Source organism: Cyrtonyx montezumae, unplaced genomic scaffold (assembly GCF_038088225.1).
Source record: "Cyrtonyx montezumae isolate F1298 unplaced genomic scaffold, pur_monq_1.0 scaffold_8, whole genome shotgun sequence".
NCBI lineage: Eukaryota > Metazoa > Chordata > Aves > Galliformes > Odontophoridae > Cyrtonyx > Cyrtonyx montezumae.
In genome coordinates, this window is record NW_027072089.1 from 77,377,008 (window position 1) to 77,399,573 (window position 22,566).

General features: G+C 39.1%; 2 protein-coding genes across 2 annotated transcripts in view; one reads left to right on the plus strand and one right to left on the minus strand.

The window, feature by feature from the left end:
- The window catches only part of LOC136059152 (vacuolar protein sorting-associated protein 4B), a 382,624-nt gene that overhangs the window by 186,745 nt on the left and 173,313 nt on the right, over positions 1-22,566 (minus strand). The gene's annotated exons all lie outside the window — the stretch shown is intronic.
- Positions 1-22,566, plus strand: part of MYLK4 (myosin light chain kinase family member 4) — a 74,625-nt gene that overhangs the window by 11,648 nt on the left and 40,411 nt on the right. The window contains exon 2 of the mRNA XM_065753126.1: positions 2,896-3,154. Coding sequence (XP_065609198.1) covers positions 2,896-3,154 — 259 coding nt within the window. The remainder of the gene's footprint in view (positions 1-2,895; positions 3,155-22,566) is intronic.

Sequence of the window (22,566 nt, forward strand, 5' to 3'; positions counted from 1 at the left end):
AACCCATCATGTAAACCTAGTTCTAACAGACAAGATTCCAATTCAAAAACGATCTGAGAAATAAGAAGGTTATCAGTGGGTTCTTCTTTTTGACTGATAACCTACTTGCGTGCTCATTTCTATTTCTGAGCTGTTTTAAAATGGTATCATAGAATCACAGCATGACTTAGGTTGGAAGAGACCCCAAGGATCATCAAGTTCCAACCCCCTGCCACAGGCAGAGCCGCCAACCTCCAGATGTGGTACTAGACCAGGCTGCCCAGGGCCCCATCCAACTCGGTCTTGAACACCTCCAGGGATGAGATATCCACAGCCTCTCTGGGCAGCCTGTTCCAGCACCTCACCACTCTCTCTGTCAAGAACTTCCCCTTTTATCTTCCCTTTATCACTTTTACTGTACGCATTATATTCTGTAGGACACTATACACCCCTTCTACATACAGCTGGGCAAGTTTCCGTGTCTCCATGTCATGTTCATGATTTCTGATCATGTAATTGTGGATATGACATATGATGCAAGCTGTTTTGCTTAAACTGGGAGGTTGGCATGGTGAGAAGACCCAGAAGAAAGCATCTCCAAGGTCACAGTTAGGGAATGTAAATGATGGAAAGTTTATGCTCCTTTGAAATAAACAGAGCTCAGCACATAACCAAACACATTTTTTCACTTTCCTTTCAATGAGGACCACAGTCTCACATTGCTCTGTGGTATACAATGAGGATGGGATTGCATCCTTGGGACTGTGCAGGGGAAAACCACAAACAAATTGCACTCCGTGCACCTCAAAAGCTTCAGCTTATCATTTCAGGAAAATATTAAGATAGTAATGGGGGAGAAGGCAGTAACATTTGGATTTGGTCCTAGTCTCTCATTGGTAATGGAGCGCAGTAATGCCTTCAGGTTGTAATCCCACTAGTATTTTTCCAGATAACTGACCCATCAGTCAGGTTGAAGGAACAACATGCCCTTTCAGCAGGACATGTCATTCTCATTAGATGGATGGCCACATTTAGTTGTCACAACCCGCAAGATGATGTGCGCTTTGAGGAACTATGGAGAGTCTGAATCAACTTTCCCTGTTTGCAGTCATGTCAGGCCAAAAGTGGTCTTCACAGCCAAGTAGCTTCAAAACACATGGACTTTGAGTAGCTGGAGATATGGTAGTGGGGAGAGGAAATCTGAAAACCTCACTTGTTTTTTTCTGACAGCTTTGGGGTATGTTCCATCACCCATTGGTACTGAATAGCTTGAATGAGGATGATGGCTCAAAGGTTAGATCGAGCCCTTGTGGTATGCCACCTGCAACTGTTAGTACTTGCAGTGAAACTCACGAGCCTTGCTCAGATAACCTGTGGAAGAAATAGCTCTTAAAGGGTCATTTCACTTAAAGGAGATGGAAAGGGATGGTAGAGCCTTAAGAGTTAGCAATGATGTCTAAAGGTAGCAGGCCCAGCATTTTTACATACTGGGTGCAAAACTCGTTCAGACAATGAATGTCTTACCATTCCAAGCTGATGTCCAGGCATATCACTTACTAACAGCATGCTCAGGGATGTCTCTCCCACTCTGAGCACTCATCTGCTGGAAGATCTGTGAGCATCTTGGTCATATATTACCACCATCTTGCAATAACTGAGTAGCAGAAATCTTTCTAGAAGATTCATTTGCAAGCTTCAAGCTTGCACTGTAAGTCCTTTACTGGTCTATGAGCGTCACCACAAGCATGCTACCTCCTGTGTCACTTGTGATAACATCAGTCATCTCACATATCCGGAAAGAGGTTGGAGGGATAAATAAGGGCAGTGCAAAGTGAGTTTGTGTAGGTATACATCTAATCGGTTGCACCTGTACAAATGTGGGATTGAAATACAGTATTTTCTGTTGGAAGGTATTTGGGTAAAAATAACTAATTTAATTGGGTGTCTGCTTCCCTGTGCTGCTAATGACTACATACGTTCTTAATTATGCCATGTAGTTTATGGTACTTATGCAAGCTAAAATAAAATAACATGAGCTGTGTAATGAGGTTGACCAGATCCACCTTTCTAGAGCTAAAGCGTTACCACAGTGCTTCTTTAGGAGGGTTTCCAGTACAGTGCATGAGAATGCTATTGTCCTGTGTTTCCTGGGCCTATTCTGAGTTGCTGAGTGCAGTTTTGGAGTAGTTTCTTGTAGTCTTGTAAAAGTAGTTGTGCAGAAGGGAGTTGGATTTGATGATCCTTGAGGTTCCCTTCCAACTTGATATTCTATGGTTTTCCATGTGTAAACAAGTAATTACCTAAAGCAAGAAACCCACAACCATGCAATGGAATAAAAGCCTTTCTATAGAAAATTAATCAGAATTATCAACCAGAGATCAGCTTGATCTCCAGTAACTTTCCAGCCAACCTTACCATTAGACAACCCTTGATGTTCCTATGTCATGTAAGTCCATGGTGTAGGGCAGTGAGAAGAAAAATTTATTTGTTTAGTATCTAAAAATGTAAAGGACTTAATCATAGGATCCTCACTTGTCACTTTGTGGAGCTGTAGTGGTAAGAAAGAGAATGCATCTCAGCAACAGGGAGCCACTGAAGTGGTTAAAAATGGCTGGTGACCCATATGCAAGGTCTACGGGCAACAGTAATGTATGATGATTTAGTTGAGCTAAATTGTCTCTCTGAATAAGTTAAATTGCATCCATCCTATAGCCCTCTTGAATTGTTTAGTTCAGTGTGGACAAAGAGTGGAGAACCATATGTTAATAGCTAGTGCTGCTAACCATACTTCTGTATTGGTTCAAAATATATAAAGACAGATATCTGACATATAACAATTTCCAACAATAGCAGTTTTTTATGCTTCAATTCATATGAATAATATTGATGCTTCCAATTTGCCTTTCTTTTGCACAGACAAGAAAGAGGAGAAATCAGAAGTTATGAGTGTTCACTGGTTTATGAATCTAAGGTGGAGAGGAATACAGAAAGTAAATTAACTGGTCACAGTATGAAGCTACTGAAGATTAACAGGCTGGAGGAAATCAATACACGATACAATAGTAACAGACTGGAGAAAACATCCTTTTTTCAGACCATGAAAAAAGTGGAGAGAACTAGAGGTTTTCATGAGGAAAAATTCAGTGGATCAGATCCTGGAACAGAAGATGCAAAGGTAACTAACTGCATAATTAATTTTGTCTTTCCCAAATACTTTCCTTTTCTTCTTCCAGTTAGTCAAAGAGTTTATTACGTTTATTTCCCAGTGCTGTTGATTTTTTTTCATTTCTATTTGTGGAAGTATATTTCAGCTGTGAGAGATTAGTTTGTGCTATAACTTCTTGAGAAAAATTTGTGCTAAAACTTCTTGTGTGCTGATTGTTTGTGCTGATATTTTTCAAATATTTGGAAAGTCTTCATGTTCAGATGATAACGGGGAGCATGAGTCTAAATTCAGTAATGTTTCAGTTTGTGTTCACAACTAAAAAGCCCCTATTTTTTATGATATTTCTTAATCTGCTGGGTCTCTTTTGTGCAAAATTCTTCATGTCTTCAATGAGCTACTATAGTTCTTACTTTTTAGATAAAGAAAATGATCTGCATAGGAAAACGAAGCATGTGACATTATAAATAGGATGTGTTTCTTTTAGAAACTTTTATTTAGAGTTACAGTGAAAATAAGGATTAAATAAAAATCTGGAGGGTTGAAGTTTGGAGGTTGTTATTTTTGTCTCTTTGAAGTTAGGTTTCTTCCAGTGAAAATAGCAAATTCCATAGATGAGAAAGTAGAAGTTGTTCTTGCTGCTACATAGCTCTTCCTTTATCTATTTACAGTCTAGCAGAAGGTGATAAATGTGAACCTTCATCCATAGCTATGAGTGCTGCATTGTGTACATTTATGTATCTTAGTTTGATGAAATATTGTGGGTAGTAGCTGAGATTATGGGATTTTTCCTCACTTTTTTGCTGCAAAAACTCTAACCCATTGTCCTGATGTTTGCTTCTTCAATCAGATGCTGGAACTGGCTCTTTGTTAGGAGCACTGTAAGATAAGGCAGGAAGAGTTTGGAAGTGCTGGAAGGGAAAAGTGAATAGGTTTAGAAGATGAACAGCTGATTGCTAGTAGTAAGCTGGAGAAGTACCTCTGTATTCCCATTTTAGATCCTCAGTCTCCTGGGACAAGACTTCAAAGGTGAAAAGCAGACCAACTGAACTCTAGTGAATTACCAGATCACTGGAGTGAGGTTTCCAGATATGTAAACATTAGTTATATTTCTCCCAAGCTTTTACGAGTTTGGAATTTAATTGCAAAGCTTAACTTTCACACAACATTTTCAGGAATTTCTCTGTGGGATACAAAGTTGGACCATAGCTGTGCTATGAATGTTGATGGAAGGAAAACCAAGACCTTACTTAGAAGGATCTTAACTTGGTCTGCTTGCCTGACAAACAGTTTTATTATACTGATCAGGAAAGGAAAGAAAGAAGGTTGTGCTGGCAGGAAGCACAGTAAACAGTGCTCAGATGTTTGTATTCATGCGCTTATGCTTGTGGGCACGTGTACATAGTTTCTGTGGATGTAATCCTGCTCACTTTGAAAGAAGTAACAAAACATCCATTCACTTCAATGGGACTGGGGTTATAACTCAAGGAGCCATCCAGCAGAGTGGTCAAAGTGTATTCTTGTTGGAAGAAATAAATGCAGTATATGACTAATTGACTATAATTGCAGAGGACAATGACTGCCCTCCTCGAAACACCTATTTTTCCAGAAATACTTTTTTTTCTAACATAAGCAAACACAATTTTTATCTTTTGGTATATTTTCATAAAACCAAACTAAAACAAAAAGATATTCTATAAAGATTCTCTGAAGCCATTAAATACAAGTAGGGAAAGCAAATACACCAGCTTTTGACCATCAGTTGTGAATAATTACTTTACAGCATTAAGTATGACTTGGACTGTTGAGAAGCTGCAGTGTTACAGTCCTCTAGATGTCACTCTTTGCCACATCAGTTCACCAAGACCATGTTTTGTTGGAGGTGACTCAAAACGACACACAACAAAAGTGCTCTTTACCCCTTCTTCGGGTGTTTTATTTAGCATGTCCTCTTGCCCCTCATTTGTATGGTTGACAGAACGTGTGTATATATCTTGGCTACATTCTGTCCTTAGGAATACGCATGAAGTTTTGTTTCAGTTGATATATTAACCAGTGCAAAATTATTTTATTTTATAAGAACAGTTTTCTGCGCGTGGGAGAACCAGATGAAAAAAAAGCATGAAAGTCCAAATCTGTCCTTGAATTTTTGATCTGTCCATTGCACTGCACAGCCACCCCTGCATTGCTTACTGTCTAATTTTAAGGCACCATTTTCAGTTTTTTTAAAAATTTGCCAAATCTTGGCTGCTTAAGACAAAAAAAATTTTGCAGAAGTTGCATAAAATTTAATTGCTGGGCAAAATTTAGCAGCAGAAGTCTTACATCTTTTTTAAAATGTTAGGAGAAAGAACTTCTGTTGTTGATATTGAAAGTCTCACTTCCATTTGGCTGAAATGACCCAGCACCTCCATCCATTAGATCTAGGGCTTGATACTCGGTAGGTGAGCAGACACTGGATGTCAGATGGGGAGATGGCTCGGAGCTAATCTGTATGTAGTAGTGCTCTGCATATGAGAGCAAAGTGCATAGTCCGTGAATGCAATAACAAGAGGAAACAATAAAAGCATTTCAAATTGACCTTCCTGTGCATGTGCAGTTTGGTACATTCTAAGTGAATGTCATGAATTTTGTTGTGTGGGTATTTTTTGAAATAGGCACTTCTTGCCTATTAAAAAAGGAAAAGCACTCAATAGATGGCCGGTGAGCTGCACTGCTAACTGCAAAAGGATTGCACTGTTTCCTTTCATTTGAGAAGTTCTGAGATGTCAGAGTAAACCTTTCAAGTCCATGCAATATATATCTCGTGTAGATCTTTGCACCTGTTTCATGCTTGTCAGTAGGCCATCACTTCTTTTCCTTATAGGTTCAGGGAATGCGCTGAAGTATGAGATGGGATCCTGCTGCGCCTCCAAGCCTTGTCTAGCTAGGTGGTACTTATGGAGCTGGGGAGGGTCCTGAGGGCACCTGCCAAATTGCATTTGGTAAACCAGGAGACCCAAGTTAATCGGTTGATTAAAAGTAAAAGTATGGATCTACCCCTGCTAAGAAATGCTGCTTGGATTGCAAGTAGTTTCTGCCTTTTGGCTACATATTTCTGGCACGCATTGTGGGCTGTGTTAAGCTGTAGAAGAAAGAGAAAGATTCCTGCACCTGGAAATACACAGGTAGTAGATTTACTTTTAATAATTAAGATATATTCCACTGATCAGTACTGATACTGTTAACTGAGTGAATGCTGCTTGTGTTTAAGTGTAACCAGTTAAACCTGTGTATTCTTTCCTGGAGTGGGGAAAAAAAAAAACAACAAACAAACTTTTTTTTCTTTGGAACATATTCCTCTCTTTGTTGAGAGCATATCTTGCAGTAGATGTAGACAGCTGTTGATGTGTTTTTCAGGAAGGTGCATCTCTCTCTTTGATGTCAAAGTGCTTTGTCTGCCCATTAAAACATAATGCATCCTCTAGTGACCTCTGCTGGGTGTTGAACAAGGGATTGCCTTCAGTTTACCCTCTGGTCATGGTAGGAGCGAGGTTTCCAAACCTTCTTGGTCTCATAGATCTCAAAGATTCCCAGGAAGGCTGCTGCTCATTATTTTCTTCTTTGTAGCATCATCTTCCTTTAGAAACAGCAGCTAAGCCTCTGGAGTGATTTGTTATTACATGACTAGGTGTTGCGGTCATGTTTGTTGTGATTTTCCATGAAGTAATGCAGTGAAATCGTGTTCTAACTCAAGATTTTAGAAGAATTCTTGATAAGAAACATCGCTTGAATGAAGTAAATGTCTGAGCTCAGAAAGGCAAAAAGGAAGGCAGTTTCTCTAAAGTAGATTCAGGAATGTAGATTGAAAGAATACTTAGGATTGTAATTTACTGCAAATCAATTTTTTCTTAGAATCTCCAAACTGATTTCATGTAAAGGGTTTGCATTCTTAAACACCTGCAGCCTTACACTGCATATTTGTCTGGCAATGTTAGCCAGGGAGCCATGACCCTGTGGGATTATAATGGAATTTTCCACATACTTTGTTGAAGAGCTCAAAGTGGAGTGATAAGGATAATAATTCAAATATTACTGTGCATATCATCACTCAGCACAGCATCCTTGAAGAAAGAGAAGAAAGCCTTCTTTAGCGAGGGGTTGGTAAGGTCCCTTCCAACCCAAGCCATTCTGATTCCATTCAATTCTATGAAAGCCAAGAAATTGTGTTTTTCTTTGTAGGTTCATAGGTTCGTAAGGTTGGAAAGGACCTACAAGATCATCTAGTCCAACCATCCTCCTATCACTATCCCTACCCAAGTACTAAATCAAATCCCTTAGTACCTCATCTAAACGCTTCTTGAACAGCACTAGGGATGGTGCCTCAACCACCTCCCTAGGCAGGCCATTCCAGTGCCTGACCACTCTTTCAGAGAAAAAATGTTTCCTCAGGTCTAATCTAAATCTTAGAACGCTTCTATGATAACTTAAGAAACTCATTACGTGAATGTTCTCTACTCCAGAAATTTGGACTGATGTTTGCCTAAGTAAAAGAGAAAAAAAAGCAGCTAAAGACTTTAAGGTTTCTGATGATGTTTCCATTTATATGGATTCTATGGCATATAGATCCATAGAGAAATAGAAATAAAAGAAAGACTAAGGGGACACTCAGAAAATAAAAACTTGTTAATTAATTTGTTAAATTGTTGGTTACTCAATGATTATTTGTTTTTGAAACATTTACCCCCTTCCAACTCTGAGGTTTCTGTTATTCTGTGATCTTTCAGCCCACTGACAGAAGATGGAGAGCTAGCTTTTCAGCACCTGTCAAGGAGAATGCTGTCTGTGATACGTGGCTCTGCCAAATTTAAAATTCAGTCACATTCAGTTACTAAGGCATTCATAGCATACAGTTATGAATTTTATGCAAGATATTCGAACTGGAGTGGCAAAGGAAAGAGAAACATTTAGTGTATGTGTCAAAACCATAGTAGCAACTTGTTCTTTATAGGAAGTGGCTTTTGTAGATTAACTGGCAAAGAAAAAAACAAAGTCTGTGGTTGGTGACATACATTTTATCTCTGGTTCAGTCTTGAGCTATCATTTCACTTGCAAGTGAGCTTGAAAAAAGATTTACTTTCCATTTATGCCTAACTCACTACAATTTTTTGTTTTTTCTTGTTTGAACTATGGTATGTAAGAAAAAAGAAGCTTACTTCATTCCACAGTTATATGTTCAGTGCACTTCTACTGCCTTGTTACTATTACATAGGTTGCTCTGAAAGTGAAATCTCCTATCTATTTCCTACAACAGATACAAACAACATGATAGCACTATTTGATAGAACAAATTCTCAGCTACAAAACACAGTCACTACCATTATCTCCACATTTTTGCCAGCAATGAGTAAGAGCCTGCACACCGCATTTGTAAGTATCTGCACCAACCAAGATGATCCAGTGTTTTACAGCAGCCATACCAGCATTATTGCTAGGAAAATACTGCCCCTGCAGTGCATCAATCACTGACCCAGACAGATGGGTTTTAGTAGGCACTAGATCTGAACTATACAGTAGGCGTGGTAGGACCTCTTAGCAAAGCCTTTGACACTGTCTCCTGCAGTATTTTCCTGGAGAAGCTGGCAGCTGAGTAAGGAACTGGCTGGAGGGTTGGGCCCAGGGAGAGGAGGTTAGTGGAGTTAAATCCAGCTAGCAACTGGTCACAAGCAGTGTTCCTCAGGGGCTAGTACTGGGGCCTGTGCTGTTCAGTGTCTTTACTGATGACTTGAACGAACCCTCAGTAAGTTTGCAAATGACGTCAAGTTGTGAGGAAGTGTTGATCTGCCTAGGAGTAGTAAGGCCTTTCAGAGGGATCTGGACAGGCTCGGTCACTGGTCTGTGGCCAGTGGGAATGAAGTTCAACAAGACCAAGATCTGGGCCACAACAAAATGCATTTGGCCACAACAACCCCAGGCAATGCTGCAGGCTTGGGCCAGAGTAGCTGGAATATTGTGTAGAAAAAAATGGAGTTGGGAGTGTTGATTGATGCTTGTCTGAGCATGAGCCAGCATGTGCCCAGGTGGCCAAGAAGGCCAATGATATCCTGGTTTGTACCAGAAATAGCGTAGTAAGCAGAAGCAAGGAAGTGATAATCTCTCTGTACTCAGCACTGATGAGGCCGCACTTTGAGCACTGTGTTCAGTTTTGGGTCCTTCGCTCCAAGAAAGACACTGAGGCCCCAGAGCATGTCAAGAGAAGGGCAACGAATCCATGAGGCATCTGGAGCACAGATTTTATGAGGAGCGGCTGAGGGAACTGGGATTCTTTAGTCTGGAGAAGAGGAGGCTCAGGGGTGACCTTATCAGCCACTCTGATGTTGTGGGCCAAAATAATAAAATAGGAGGTACTATTTTCAGAGCAGCCCTTGTGTTTTCCAGTTTTTAAGACCAAGTGCATTAATTAGTATTTCTTAGCAGGAGGACTATATCCATTGCATTGTGAATGAAACAGATTTTAAAATACCGTATTTTAAGACTGTTAAAGATTGCTTTCTAGTCTTTATTCATGCTAAGGCATTCTTTTCCTAAACCTGCATAATTTAGTGACTGTCTGAGCTCTCCAATTTTGTTGCACACATCATGAGTCCACTTTTGAAATTCAGAGTGGTAGCATCTGTCAAACAACTTTTTTTTTTTTGACTGCTTCACATCTTACCTTATGTTTGTTCTTTTGAGTTATAGGTCCATATAAAGTGCAAAGTTCCCAAGATCTCTCCTAAGCCCTTGTGCATAGCGAGGTGACATGGACTCAGAAGTATTCCAAAAGCAGGGCAAGCTTCTTGAATGGGATTGTCAGTAGGGCTGAACTCATGCAGGGACTCCTGGATAATCCTTGGCTTTGGGAAGAAATGAGACAACAGCATGCTGAGACCAAGACTGCTGTGTCATCTCAAGACCCTATGACATGTTCATTCTAGACTCATCCATCCCCTTCCCTTTCAAGAGAAAGATTGTTGCCATCTGCAAGTAAACCACCCCTAAAGCTCTCTTGTTCCTCTGCATGTTGGTATGTGCCTTGTGGCTCTCAAATCTATGAAGATTTGGACACACTGATGTGGTCAGAGTCTGGTGACCTCTAGTAGAGGTTGTATTTAAGAATGGTACTTTATGAAGTCCCAAACTGGGGAGAGAAAGGGATAGCTAAGCACATCTAGGAGGATTTTGATCGCTTTTCTGCGATTCTGGAGAAAATGTGAGTTTGGCTTCCTAAGGGACCGTGATGGAAAAGTACTACCATTTGGTCATGATGCTTCTTCCCCAGAGCAAAGTTAATTAAAGAATCGAAATTAGAGCTATAACAGATAATTTTTAGCCAATGCATTTTCTTTCTATGTGTTATATTCCATCAGAAGCATATTTCCAGTGGCAGTTAACTATGCCTTTGTTAAGCCTTCAACCAGCAAAGAAATGAGGTTTGCACTGAAGTCATTTATCCTATCCTATCACCATTATTGATCTCTTGAAGGCTGTGGATCTTACTGGACTTATGGCCATTGGTACCTGTACTCTTGGGACTTCTTTCTTTTTCAAGTGCCAGGTTACACGTAGCTTAAAGAAGTCTGGAAGATGGATCTCTTAACAAGTTATATATCTGGGCTCGATGCTGTCACAGTTCTGACACTCATTTTGCCAGATGGAAAACAGCTATGACTGAAAGCAGACATCCACCTTGTGTCCAGTTCTGTGTCTTGTCTCTGACAGACCCATTATTCAATTACTAATCACACAGTTTCCACAGAGATTATAAAGCAGCACTGGAAGACATGATGTGCACAAGAATAAAATGAACTTTTAAAGAGCTGTTGTTACGCTTTTTGTAGCTGCTTAGTGGGTTGTAAAGAGCCTTTTGTACTTACTGTATGTATTATTATGAGCAAACAGAGACCCTAACTGAGATTATGTGAGGCACTGTACAGATAGGACCTACTCTGAAGAATTTGTTGTCCGAACAGCTGGATAAGGGATTAGTAAAATGAAAAACAGACACAGAGTTGCTCGTCAGGTCATGCCCTCAGTCAGTGTCAGAGACATCTGTAACATGGAAATGAAATTGCTGACTCTCTGTCTAGTATCCTCTTTACATAGCTATAAGCTGAGCTCTGCAGGGAGGCATGCCTCAGAACCCTCAGCCTGCTAAATCCCAGCCATTTCATGGATGCTTATTACTTTACAAAGTTCCTCCATGCTATTTGATCCAGAATCTAAAATCTCAGAAATCTGCAGCAGCTTCCTAGATGTTTTCAGTATTTTTCTATGTTCTTTTACATGCAATGCACTCCTTCCTCCCCAAGATCATTCTCCTTGGTTTTTATTTAGATTGTGAGTACTGTGGGGAGAGGCATATCATAACTTTTGGAATCTGTGGCTGTTAAAACATGTGACAAACAGATCGGTTTTGATACATCAAAAGCATAGATGTTTATTTTAGTGTAAAAAGTGATTGGCTAGTTAGAAAAAGACCTCTCCTTTCCCTTAAAACTTCTCTTTGCCCTTGAATGCATGGCTTAACCTAGACTTCTTTCAGCCCTGATCATTCAAAGGTGTCTCATTACGGGTTACCTACCCTGCCAATTTGTAATACACACTGAGATGGAGGGAGATAAATCCAAACCGTCCCTGTGACCTTTATCTTCTGGCGCTCTTGTGCAATGTCTAGTGGACACGTTTAGAAGTCACAGTGCAATAAAAATGACTTTCCAGCGCTGAGCTCAGTGTGATCACTCCAAACAAGGGCCTTTGCACAGGAGAGCTCACATTTCTGTCATCTCAAACAGAAACCTCATGTGTAATGAACATTTTGATGACCTGGGGATCTTCATTTTTCCCCTTACATGGACAATCCAATATAGATCCTCGTGTTTGGTTCTTACATGTGTGCTGAAAATATTTATTTCCCACTCCTGAATTAAACAGATCTCTTAGTTGCTTGTATAGAAAATGAAACTGTTAGGTACACAGTGAACAGCATATAAAGAAGGGGTTTTTAGTCAAATGTGTTTAAGTGCTTGATTGGCATTTATGAATGAAATTCCTGTGAGAAATGAAAATAGTGTTCTATAATATGTCCTCACAGCTAAAGAAAGCACACGGGATATTGCTATAATACACATAAACGAATTTGTTGATGATACTAAAGAGAGAAGAGAGAGTATATTCCTCTAGTTCTCTGTCTTCAAGGCTAACTAAGACATACTGGTACACAAGATCTCTCTAACTTCATGCCTGGATTAAACTGTGATTGAGCAGATGCACAGGCAGGCAGGTTAAATTTTGGCTATGACTCTATCTAGTTATGAGCCTGTTTATTTGACCTCATATCTTAAATAGTGACTATAGTTGATGATGGTAGGAGAAAAGTACAGCCTTTTATCTTAACTATTGGCAGCAAGACAACAAGGTGCAGGATAATTTTCTGTTGACCTTTGATGATACTACAGCTCTTAATATCATCATTACATATTAAAACACATGTTCACCAAGTGAAGTGTTGCTTTTGCCAAACCAAATGTTTTCTGCTCTTTTTTTCTGAAATTCATGATGTTTCATGTTTGGCAGTTCTGAATGTGGAAAAAATGCCTAAAGCGTCTTGGTCTTACCTATTTTAGACCATCCTAGGGATAACCAAGGTTTCTTGTTTATGTCTACACTATACTATTTTTGCAGTTCCATGTTAACAGGGAATTAGTATACTTTTGTAAGAATAGAAATAAACAGTATTTTCTCTTTGTTGTCCTGCTTCCCCATGCTGAAAGTGAAGTGCATACATATAACCACCACCTCTCCTGTATGTGTTACTATGTTCGTTAAGCACAATACTTGCAGCCCTCTCCTTGCTGTAAGGAAAACACCTTGTACACAAGATAGAACACAACGAAGTATGTGTTACAATTCTTTATAATAAAGTTCTTTAACAAATTTAAGTAATACATTCATCTGTAAGTCACTCAAATTTAAAAGTCATTTGCTTCTGTCAGGCAGAACAACAGTGAGTGACTTTGGTTAGGAATTCACAGTTAGAATTCCTGACAAGTCAAATAGATTTTATTTAATGATCTTCTTAAAGAATCCAGATGAAATATTTTCTGCCTAACAGGAATTGCCAGCAGAGAGATTCAAAATATTTGTGAGGGCTTGTGTAGGATTTGTAAAGGCAGTTTGTGTGATGCTTGTTTGCACTATTCCTGGCCTACTTGGTCCTCCTGCTTCATTAGTGATTATTTCATGCATGGTAAGATAACTCAGGACACCAGCTTACAGTGCACATTTGTTTCTTAATTTTCTCAGGCAACACAAAGTTTTAATGCCTTAGAGATTACTTATGCACAATGTAAATGAGTGACGGTTGTCACATCAGAGGCCTTGCAATGTAAATAGGCAGGCCAGTCTGGAGCTGAACAGAGAAGCAGGGGCACAGAGGGATGGAAAGAAACACCCAAGGTCACCCAGCAGAGAGTTGACACAGTCAGGGCTATCAGCCAGCCTTTCTGACTTCCAGGCCAAGGCTTGAGGCACGCTGCTACTGCTGCGTGACCCTCTCGTAATGAAAGAAATGTCTTCCTCATCACACCTGTTTCTTATATCTGGGAACATATTTCTCACAGATGCTGTATGAAATCCTTTGTGTTTTTATCTAGCATTTGCCAACTATGTGGGAGATCTTTTTCTTTTTCCCCAAAAAATTCTTCAGTCATCTCCATTTCAATATCGTGTGACTGTGGTAGAGAAAACTGGCTTCTTACCTACCTTTAGGTTCCAAAATCAGAGGAATGCTTAATTGGAAGAATATGAGTTGGCAGTAATGATTTGAGTTGCATTTCCAGATCTGCCAAGTCTCCCCAAGTTCCCAGGATCTTCTGCATCTGGTATCATATGCTTAACGTAAGCAGAGTCTGGCACTATGAATGGTTTCCTAAAGTCTTCAGCAGACACCAAAGAAAAAAATAGACTCTTTAAAGCTAAAAAATATATGTATCATTTACATTTGACTTTAGGAAGTTAATTATGCAGTTCAGCTTAGAAATCGCGATAATTTATAGTTATTAAGCGATACATGGAAGGTTAAGAAGAAAAAACGTGCATATCTGTAGTATTTATAGAAGTTTTACCAGCATGAATTTGAAATGAAACTTCATATTTCTGTTTCAAATGAAACACTGAAGTTTATGCCAACAAAACTTTTTACAGGAAAAAAAAAATAACATAGATTTGGAGTATCTGTTGATTCCTGGTTCAATATGTGTTCTGATTTTTTCCTTGTCAGCCTGTAAAGGCACACTTCCTTCAGTCTTTGTGGTACTCCACTGTAGTCCCAAAGAGTCAATAGTTATCTGAGAATGAGCTGAGGCTAAAAGGTAGGATTCTAAACTACAACAGGCGTTTAAAGTACTGCTATCTGTTAGTCAATTATAATTGCAAACAAGAAAGTACTGTTTGTTCCAGTGGAAAGCTGAGTTATTTTACCTTCCCGTGGGCTAAAACCATATGTTAGAGGATATGACCAGAGATGCTTCAGCATGTGGGTGGCCCTGGACTAAACATTATTGACAGCGATGAAATAATCATAATGATCACATGCTTAAAGTTAAGCATGTGCCGAAATGCTTTGTTAAATCAGGGTTTTTACATATTATTAATAACATATGTATTTATTTGCACTGATGTTGTGAGTAAGATCCTCAATCTCACATACATCTAGTGAAAATACAGTTATTCTTTCAAGGACATCTGTACAGAAAAATATAAGGAGAACAACACAATGAAGCAATCAAGTTATCGTGCAGTGAACTTGTCATTGTCGATATCCTTTGCTTAACCATATAAAGCTTTAATCACATTAAAGATTTTTTTTAGGGTTTAGTTTTCTGCAGGGTTTAGTTTTTGTTGTGATTTTGTCGTATCATGGGTTGTAACAACAATCTTTTGTAGATGATTCGCTGAAATAAGTTAAAATGCAAGAGAGTAAAGAGAAAGGTGAAAGATAAATAGGAAGAAAGAAGAAAAGCTGATTCTTCACAATTTCTTCTTAAATTGTCAGGGACCCGGATTGGGTCTCTTTTGCACAAGTTCTCCATTTAGATCAAACCAGGCCAAACTCCTTTAGAGCTATTTCTGTTTACTGAAGCCAAGAATTGGTCTGGTGTGTTTCCATGAGCAGAAAATACAGAAACCTGTGTTTTCCTCACCAGACAGTTGAGCTCATTTCCCTTTTTTCATTTCCAATATTCTCATTTTTATTTTCCCTGAATGTTACACATGATCTCTGTTTTGTGAACATCAGGTTTATGTATGGCTATTTGTATCTGTGGGATTCCTTACAATATTGGAGACAGGAACTTGGACATTTGTCTCTACTACCCAAGTATCAGTTTAAAATCCATAGTGTATATAGTATCTATACTCTACTGTCTGTTTTAGTGGCTGGGCTAGGAACTGTTTGAAAGGTTGTTTCCAGTAATCACCATCTGAATGCAATGAAAAGAGAAGAAAACTTCATGAACACAATACAAACCTTCATATTTAACATGATTATATTTTTATTATATTATATATGTGTATATATAATACATACATTTATACATGTATATATGTATTTAGAGATCCTACTGAAGTTCATCCTACATTCATTTTCTTAAATAACTTTTATTTTTAGTATCGATGAGGTCTCATGCTGCACCCTCATCACCTTCCCTAGTATGAGCTTCCTAGTGTTCAGGGAAAGTATCTGCAATAGTGGTAAAAGAGGCAAACTGACAGATGTAAACCTGTTCACTGTGTTTATGCAGGCGTTGTTGAATCTCCTAACAGACTGCCAAGTGCTTTTCTTGTAGCTGGAACAAGGGTATGTTTTTCTCCATCAGTGAGATGTAGTCCTCAACAGTTAGCTATAGGTATTTTTCAAATACTCTGCATGCGATATTTCGCTTCTATCTCAGCTCAACACGTGGATCCTACGTACCTTGTGCACAGTTCATTTACTTGAGGGTCTGATAAAGACCAACTAAAGTTTACAGTGACCTCCAGTGGTGAAAAACCTTCTGGAAAAAATGACGAAGCTAAATCTCAGTTCTGTGTGGAAATCATTCTTTGGAGGTTTTAGGTGATGCAAGTTTCAGCCTCATAGAATGTTTTATATTTGTATTTATTTATTGTGTTTTGTGCTCTGTTTCTGATGTTAATATTTTACCTTAGATTTTCTTATTTCAGCTCCTTTTGCTTTCAGGATTCTTTTCCTTCTTGAATTGATACTAGTTGACAGTGGACTCATGTTGTATTTGAACTACATGAGGCTTTGCTGATTATGTGTTTCCTAGTATTATAGAATGAGATCAGTTCTGGTTTTTCTCCCCTCATAAATCTTAAATTTAATTCTTATTTTCTGTAGCTCACTATTTCTTTCAGCTCCTTCCTCATTTGTCTGTCTAGATTTCCCCTGTAGTTACCAAGTCTCCCATATGTTACTCATTGAGAGGACTTTTTCCATTTCCCTTAAACTCCCTTCTTCTGGTTTTTTTTTTTCTTTCTTTTTTTTTTTTTTTTTTTTGTTAAGGGTTGACTCTGTAGCATTTTAGCCATCTGGCTAGCTCAGAACCCACAAAAATATGACAGATTGGGTTTTGGGAATTGGTGGAATTGTTGGTGCTGGAAGATGTCATTGGGGGTGGAAGAAGATATTTCTGTGTTTCAAAAGGCAATGTATACCATTATGCTTTAATGTCACTTACAGCAATTTTTAAAATAATACTTTTCTTTGCCTACTGTGACTTCTGCACTGTGGTAGCACAGATTAGTCTGACTACCATCAAAAGTATGACGTTTCTTACTTACATGTGTTAGCATTCCTGACCTTTCCCTATAGGAAATATGGAACTATCTTCAGGGCTGAAAATGGAGCTTGACTGTACAGAGTTTTCAAGATGTCGGGTTATTTGTGGTTTTATAGGAGAGAAGGAAAAAAAAAATTTTACTAGTATGATACTGGAATCACTTGCCTTTCCTGGATGATTTTCATTCTTTTACACTTCATATACCATGTAAATATGCTCTGTGGTAGGCACGCAAAGGATCAGGAATCATCAGACCTCAACCAGCTGTTCTGGATGTAAATTCATGTGTGCGTGACTTGACTGGACATATTCTGAGTTGCCAACGAGCTAATAATGGGAGTTGTCTTTTCCTAGGAAATTGGTATTTGAGAGTATCAGAATGAAGCACCTTGTTTTGCTTGAGACGGGCTAAAGTTTGGCAAACAATCAAAGTAATTAAATAGCACAGCAGAGAAGCCCACTGAAATAATGCATAGAGTTATTCTTCTGTAAACTGCTTGCACTGACTCTGTCATAACTCCTTCCTAAAGAGATCAGTTGGGTTCTGCTGCATTTCCTTTAAAGGGGCTTTCCACATCTCTGCCATGGCCATATTGCATGGCAGTTTTCCCTCTAAAAGAAAAGGAGATGTTGCCTTTCTTCATCGAATTTCTGCCTGGCTTACTCTGAGTTTCAAAGGGGCAGCTATGCTTGTACAGGAGAATATTCAAGTCATCACCAATAGGGCGCCACACTGGTGAGAAGCCAGTGTAATCGACAGAATAAGCAAGCCAAGAATTATCCCGCTTATCATTGTCTGGGAATCAGTCTGTAGTTTGCTGCTTGTGAACCTAGCAAAGTCCTGGAAATTGAATGATTTTTCCTAATGTGCAGTGGAGCAAACGCACCTAAGAGCATCCTGTTCATTTGATTTTCAAACAATAGGCATAACCATAGCTGCAGGGACAGACGTTGCTCACTCTGGGAGGGTTTGGCACTGATCTCCAGGCACTGGAGCACAGACATCAGGTTTCACACTCCTGGGAGTGGCTGTGGACCTCTGCAGAGATGGTGATGGTATCAGGGCACTTTGGAAAGTTATCATACTCTACTTGTCAGCAGCACAGCAGGTGCTGGCGTGACAATGGTTCAGACCTGTGACATGAAATGTGATGACGCAGTGGCTGTAGCTGACTCCTCTGTCCTGACTTTTAAACCTCAAATACCAAAACTAGCTGGGAAATGAAAGAACTAAGCCCTGAAGTCTCCTAAGTTCACTAATCATGATGTCTAGTGAAATGAATGTTAACTATAACAAGGACACCTCTTTCCAATTGTTGCAGTTCCTTAGATGGCTCCAGGCATGTTCTTTTATCCCTGCTAATAATAGATAGGATTTACAGATGTCTCATATGCCAAGGATTTAATTCCAAGCTCTATAAAATGTGACATAGCCTCAAACAATAGTCTTGAATGTTCTCTGTTGAAAATACTTGTGTCAGTACTTTTCAGGAGTGCTTCCTGAGGACAGCATTGCTTCCATTTTTGGTTCAGCAATGACAGTTAGCTGTTTTCTGAGGGATCCTTGACAATCACAAGACAAGCTTAGTGAATGAATGTAAGCTAATTAGAATATATGATTATAAACATCAAGATATATCCTAAGATCTACCAATCCTAAGATCTACGTTAAAAAAATAAAGCTGTTTGTATCTAACAGTCTTATTTCCCTGCTCAAGGTAAATTATAGAATCACAAGATTTGTTCCTCCAGCCAATTGGTATCTTTATAAGGAAGGCACCTCTGATACTTGGCTTGATCTCTAGATTATCATGTAGGAAGGCCAGAGTACAATCCTCTGAAACAGTTTACAGTTTAAAGGCATTTGTGGGGTCTCATGTTTCAAATGATTATTGTGTCTGCTTCCAGATTGGTGAGGTAGGATAGAAAGAGGGGGACATGAAAGATCTGGATTTGCTCTTGCTTATTTTTCTTTCAGTCTACAAGTCACTCCTTCATATTTTGTGGGCTCACATTTTTCTGTTACGTGTTTTAAAAACAAGAGTCTCTCCTGAACTTGAGCAGACCGACCTGTTAGTCTGAGGACTGCAGCATGAAAGAGGCAGATTGAAACCTTCTACTTTGTAGTCACTTTTAACTCTGTGCAAATTGTGATGAGCCTGAAAACCTGAGAAAATTCAAAAAGCTAACTGCATTGTTTACTGATATTAAACTGCACCTCTGTGTTCCTACTTGGGACATATAAATCACTGTCCCCAACAATGGAATAAGGTCTCAAAGGTTGATAGCAATTACTGCGTGCAGTTGGTCTCCTGTTGCAGATTTAGTATGTTCAGACAGATGAATGTGTAATCGTGCACTGAAACAGTGTGAAATTGGAGCCCACCAGCAACTTCCTACTTACTATCCACACATACCGTGTTTGTGTATAAGTTAAGTCAGTGATTCTTCTTTTATGGTCTCTTCATACTTCCAAAGTCTCAGAAGTGCTGTGTATGGAGTTAGTGTGAAGTGGAGATTATGCTGCTGGACAGGTGCTCTGTAGTGTCAGATCCCCAGGTTGCAAGGATCCACAGTTTTGCTCAAAATGCATCTGAACACTAACATGAACACCATGACAATACAGTGTGTTTAGGAGTGGTGAACTGACAGGTACTTCCTGCCTGTATGAATACAAAACAAAATCAGTATTTTCAGAGAGACTTTCTGCTCGCCTAGGGGAGCAACCATTTAACCACCTTTGCTTTTGCTACATACACAGTCCCCCAGTGAGGTTTGGGGCGTTATCTGCTCCCCATTCTGTGACATGTGACACTTAATTCCTCACAGTTACACTCCTGAGCAACGACACTTGATTCTGGGCTGTGGCAAGCTAGATAAGATATCTGACACTTCATGCTTGATCTCTGACACTGGATCTCCGTTAGGAAAATTACTGGTACCCGATCTGCCTGATCACAGCTACTTGATATATGGTGATGCTCCCCATTGTGGCATGTTTACCACTGAAAGTAAATTTGAAACAGCTAGTACAGCAAAACCAAAGAATTGAAGGATATGGCTTTACTCTGTGGATACTGTGGCTGAGACATGACGTTAAGAAACCATATCGTTTAAAGAAAAAAGATGACAAGAGGAAGTGCAGGGATAAAAGTTAACAAATAAAGAAAAGAAGAAACATACAAAAAACAAACCCACAACATTTATGCAAATCCCGATAGGTATATCTGTTGTCAGTGCTTCGTGTTCTACTTTAACTCTGTATGTTGTACTTAACATGGATCGGTGTTTAAAACAAAACCTGAAATAACTTCCCTCAGTTTCACACAGGATCACATTTTAATGTTGGATTTAGTTGATTCCACTTCATAGTTATAACTCAGGTTCAGCCAGTAGCTTTCCAGAAGCTAACAAATCCTTTGACTAAGCAAACTGGTTGAAATTAATTTGAAAAGAAATTGATAATCTGGTTCATCAGGTTTTCAGTTTTATTACAATCATCTTGTGCTTTTTAAAGAGAGGAATGCAATAAACAGAACTGCACTGAAATAAAACGTGAGTACGCGCCATTCCAGTAGGGTAACAAGCACTGCTTTGATTGCCTTCTTCACCAGTTAAATTGGACATAGCATGTTCTCATGTGTCCACCGAAGACTTCTGTTTTCATGAGCCATCATTTTCCAACACATTCTAGTGTTTTGTTTCACAACCTTTTGATTAGCTCCAGTGACAACTATTTCTAATTCTCACATTGGATCATATGAGTCACAGAGGGAGAAGAGATTTGTGCTCCTGATAATCTCAATTCATTTTACACAACATCAGATGAAAAAATTAGATAAAAAGGTGCAGTTGAATCCCACACGCAGAAAGGTGAATGAGGTCATGTAAAGATTTCAGAACTGTTCCAAGCACAAGCAGGACTGAAGAGCTTGAAATTTTTTGTGCTGTTAGGTAGCGCAGACCTAGAAGCAAGGAATATGTCAACTATATTCCAGTGGAAGAAAGGAAGGATTACAAGCAATTACAGGGGAGCTTTTGTTTGAATTTAGCTCTGGGCCAGCATTCCAGCTCCAGATCTAGTAGGAGCATCTTAAATTAGAGAACATGAAGTGAGAGTCTTCCCTGATGAAACTCTTCTAGCTTCAGGCATTCAGACAGCAGCCCACTGCTGGAAGTTACATCTTTACTGTTGACATGAATTAAATATCTCTTGTTATTTTGTCCATTGGTTTTTTTTTTTCTTTTCTGTCCATTTACCACCATCACCCCCGGAACAACAAGTAATTAGTGTGAGCATCTGTTGTTTCTCATTTTAAAGCTGTTGTGCTATAACTGTGTTGAGCATCTCCACTCTGCACTGGGAGAAATAGCAGTCAATCTTTTTCCATTCATCATCTCACAGCGACAGTGATTTTTTACAGCCACAGTACTACTTGCAGGCATGTACAGAACTTTTCAGTGAATACTGAGATTCAGGCAAAAGCACTAGTTAGAAATGGCACATTTAAAATAAAATTAAAAGGATTAAAAAAAGGGAGCAAGTGTAAGAAAGAGGAGCGAACCTTTTTATGAGACTATGAAGCGAGCTAAGTGGGCTAACAAGAAACCAAAGAGCAGCATGTAATTGCAAAGTGAGATTGTTGTGTAAAAATTGGCTTGCCTTTCCAAGGGCTATGGATTTGTTCCAACTCATGAATATTGCCTTTCCAACAGCAATATCCAGTGGATGTTTTGCACAGAATAATTCCTTTCAGAGTGTTCACCTGTATTATGTATGCAGTGTGAGGAAATAATTTGTGGTTTCTAATCAATCCTCATATATATATTTCATACCTTTAGGATCACTCATGCAGATGCCATTCCTCCAAGCAACATACGTGACCAATATATTACAAGGAGTCATGACAAGAACACTGTCTACCACATCTTCTCCCAAAATAAAAGCCCCTCTACTTGATGTTTTGAGCGGAGACTAGACTGTTGTTGTCTCTCAAGACTATCCCACAGGTGCAGAAGAAGCAGTGATTGTCTGGATTGACCTTGACAGAATTTAAGTGATGCAGAAAGGCATAATTCACATTTCTGCAGTGATGACAGTCTGTATTCTAAACATTACAAGAATTTTAGAACTGGGAACAAAAGGTGAGATTAGACTTCTCCGTCCATCACCCTTGGAAAATCAGATATCCAGGTGAAGTTCCTTCTGACTTGAAGCTCCTTCAAGTCAGAATGGAGAGCACAACCACCAGGGACTTTTCCTCCTATCTGTCCTCTGTAGTAACTCTCCCATAGTGACCTCTCCCTTTCTCTGGTCTATATGGGGTGCTAACTTTAGGCAAAGCATCTTATAGGTGGCTGAAGTTAAGATTTACGAGCTCTGCAGGTTCTGTAACTTCATTTGTACGCTTATGTCCAGCATTAAGCAGTGTAATGGTATTAATTGCTGGAGGAGTGAAAGGAGAAAAAAAAAATAACTTGTTGTCTGTGATCTCAAAGATACTACAGAGTTTAATGGAAAAATAAAAAAAGCTTATAATAAAAGCCTCCACCTGCTGCATA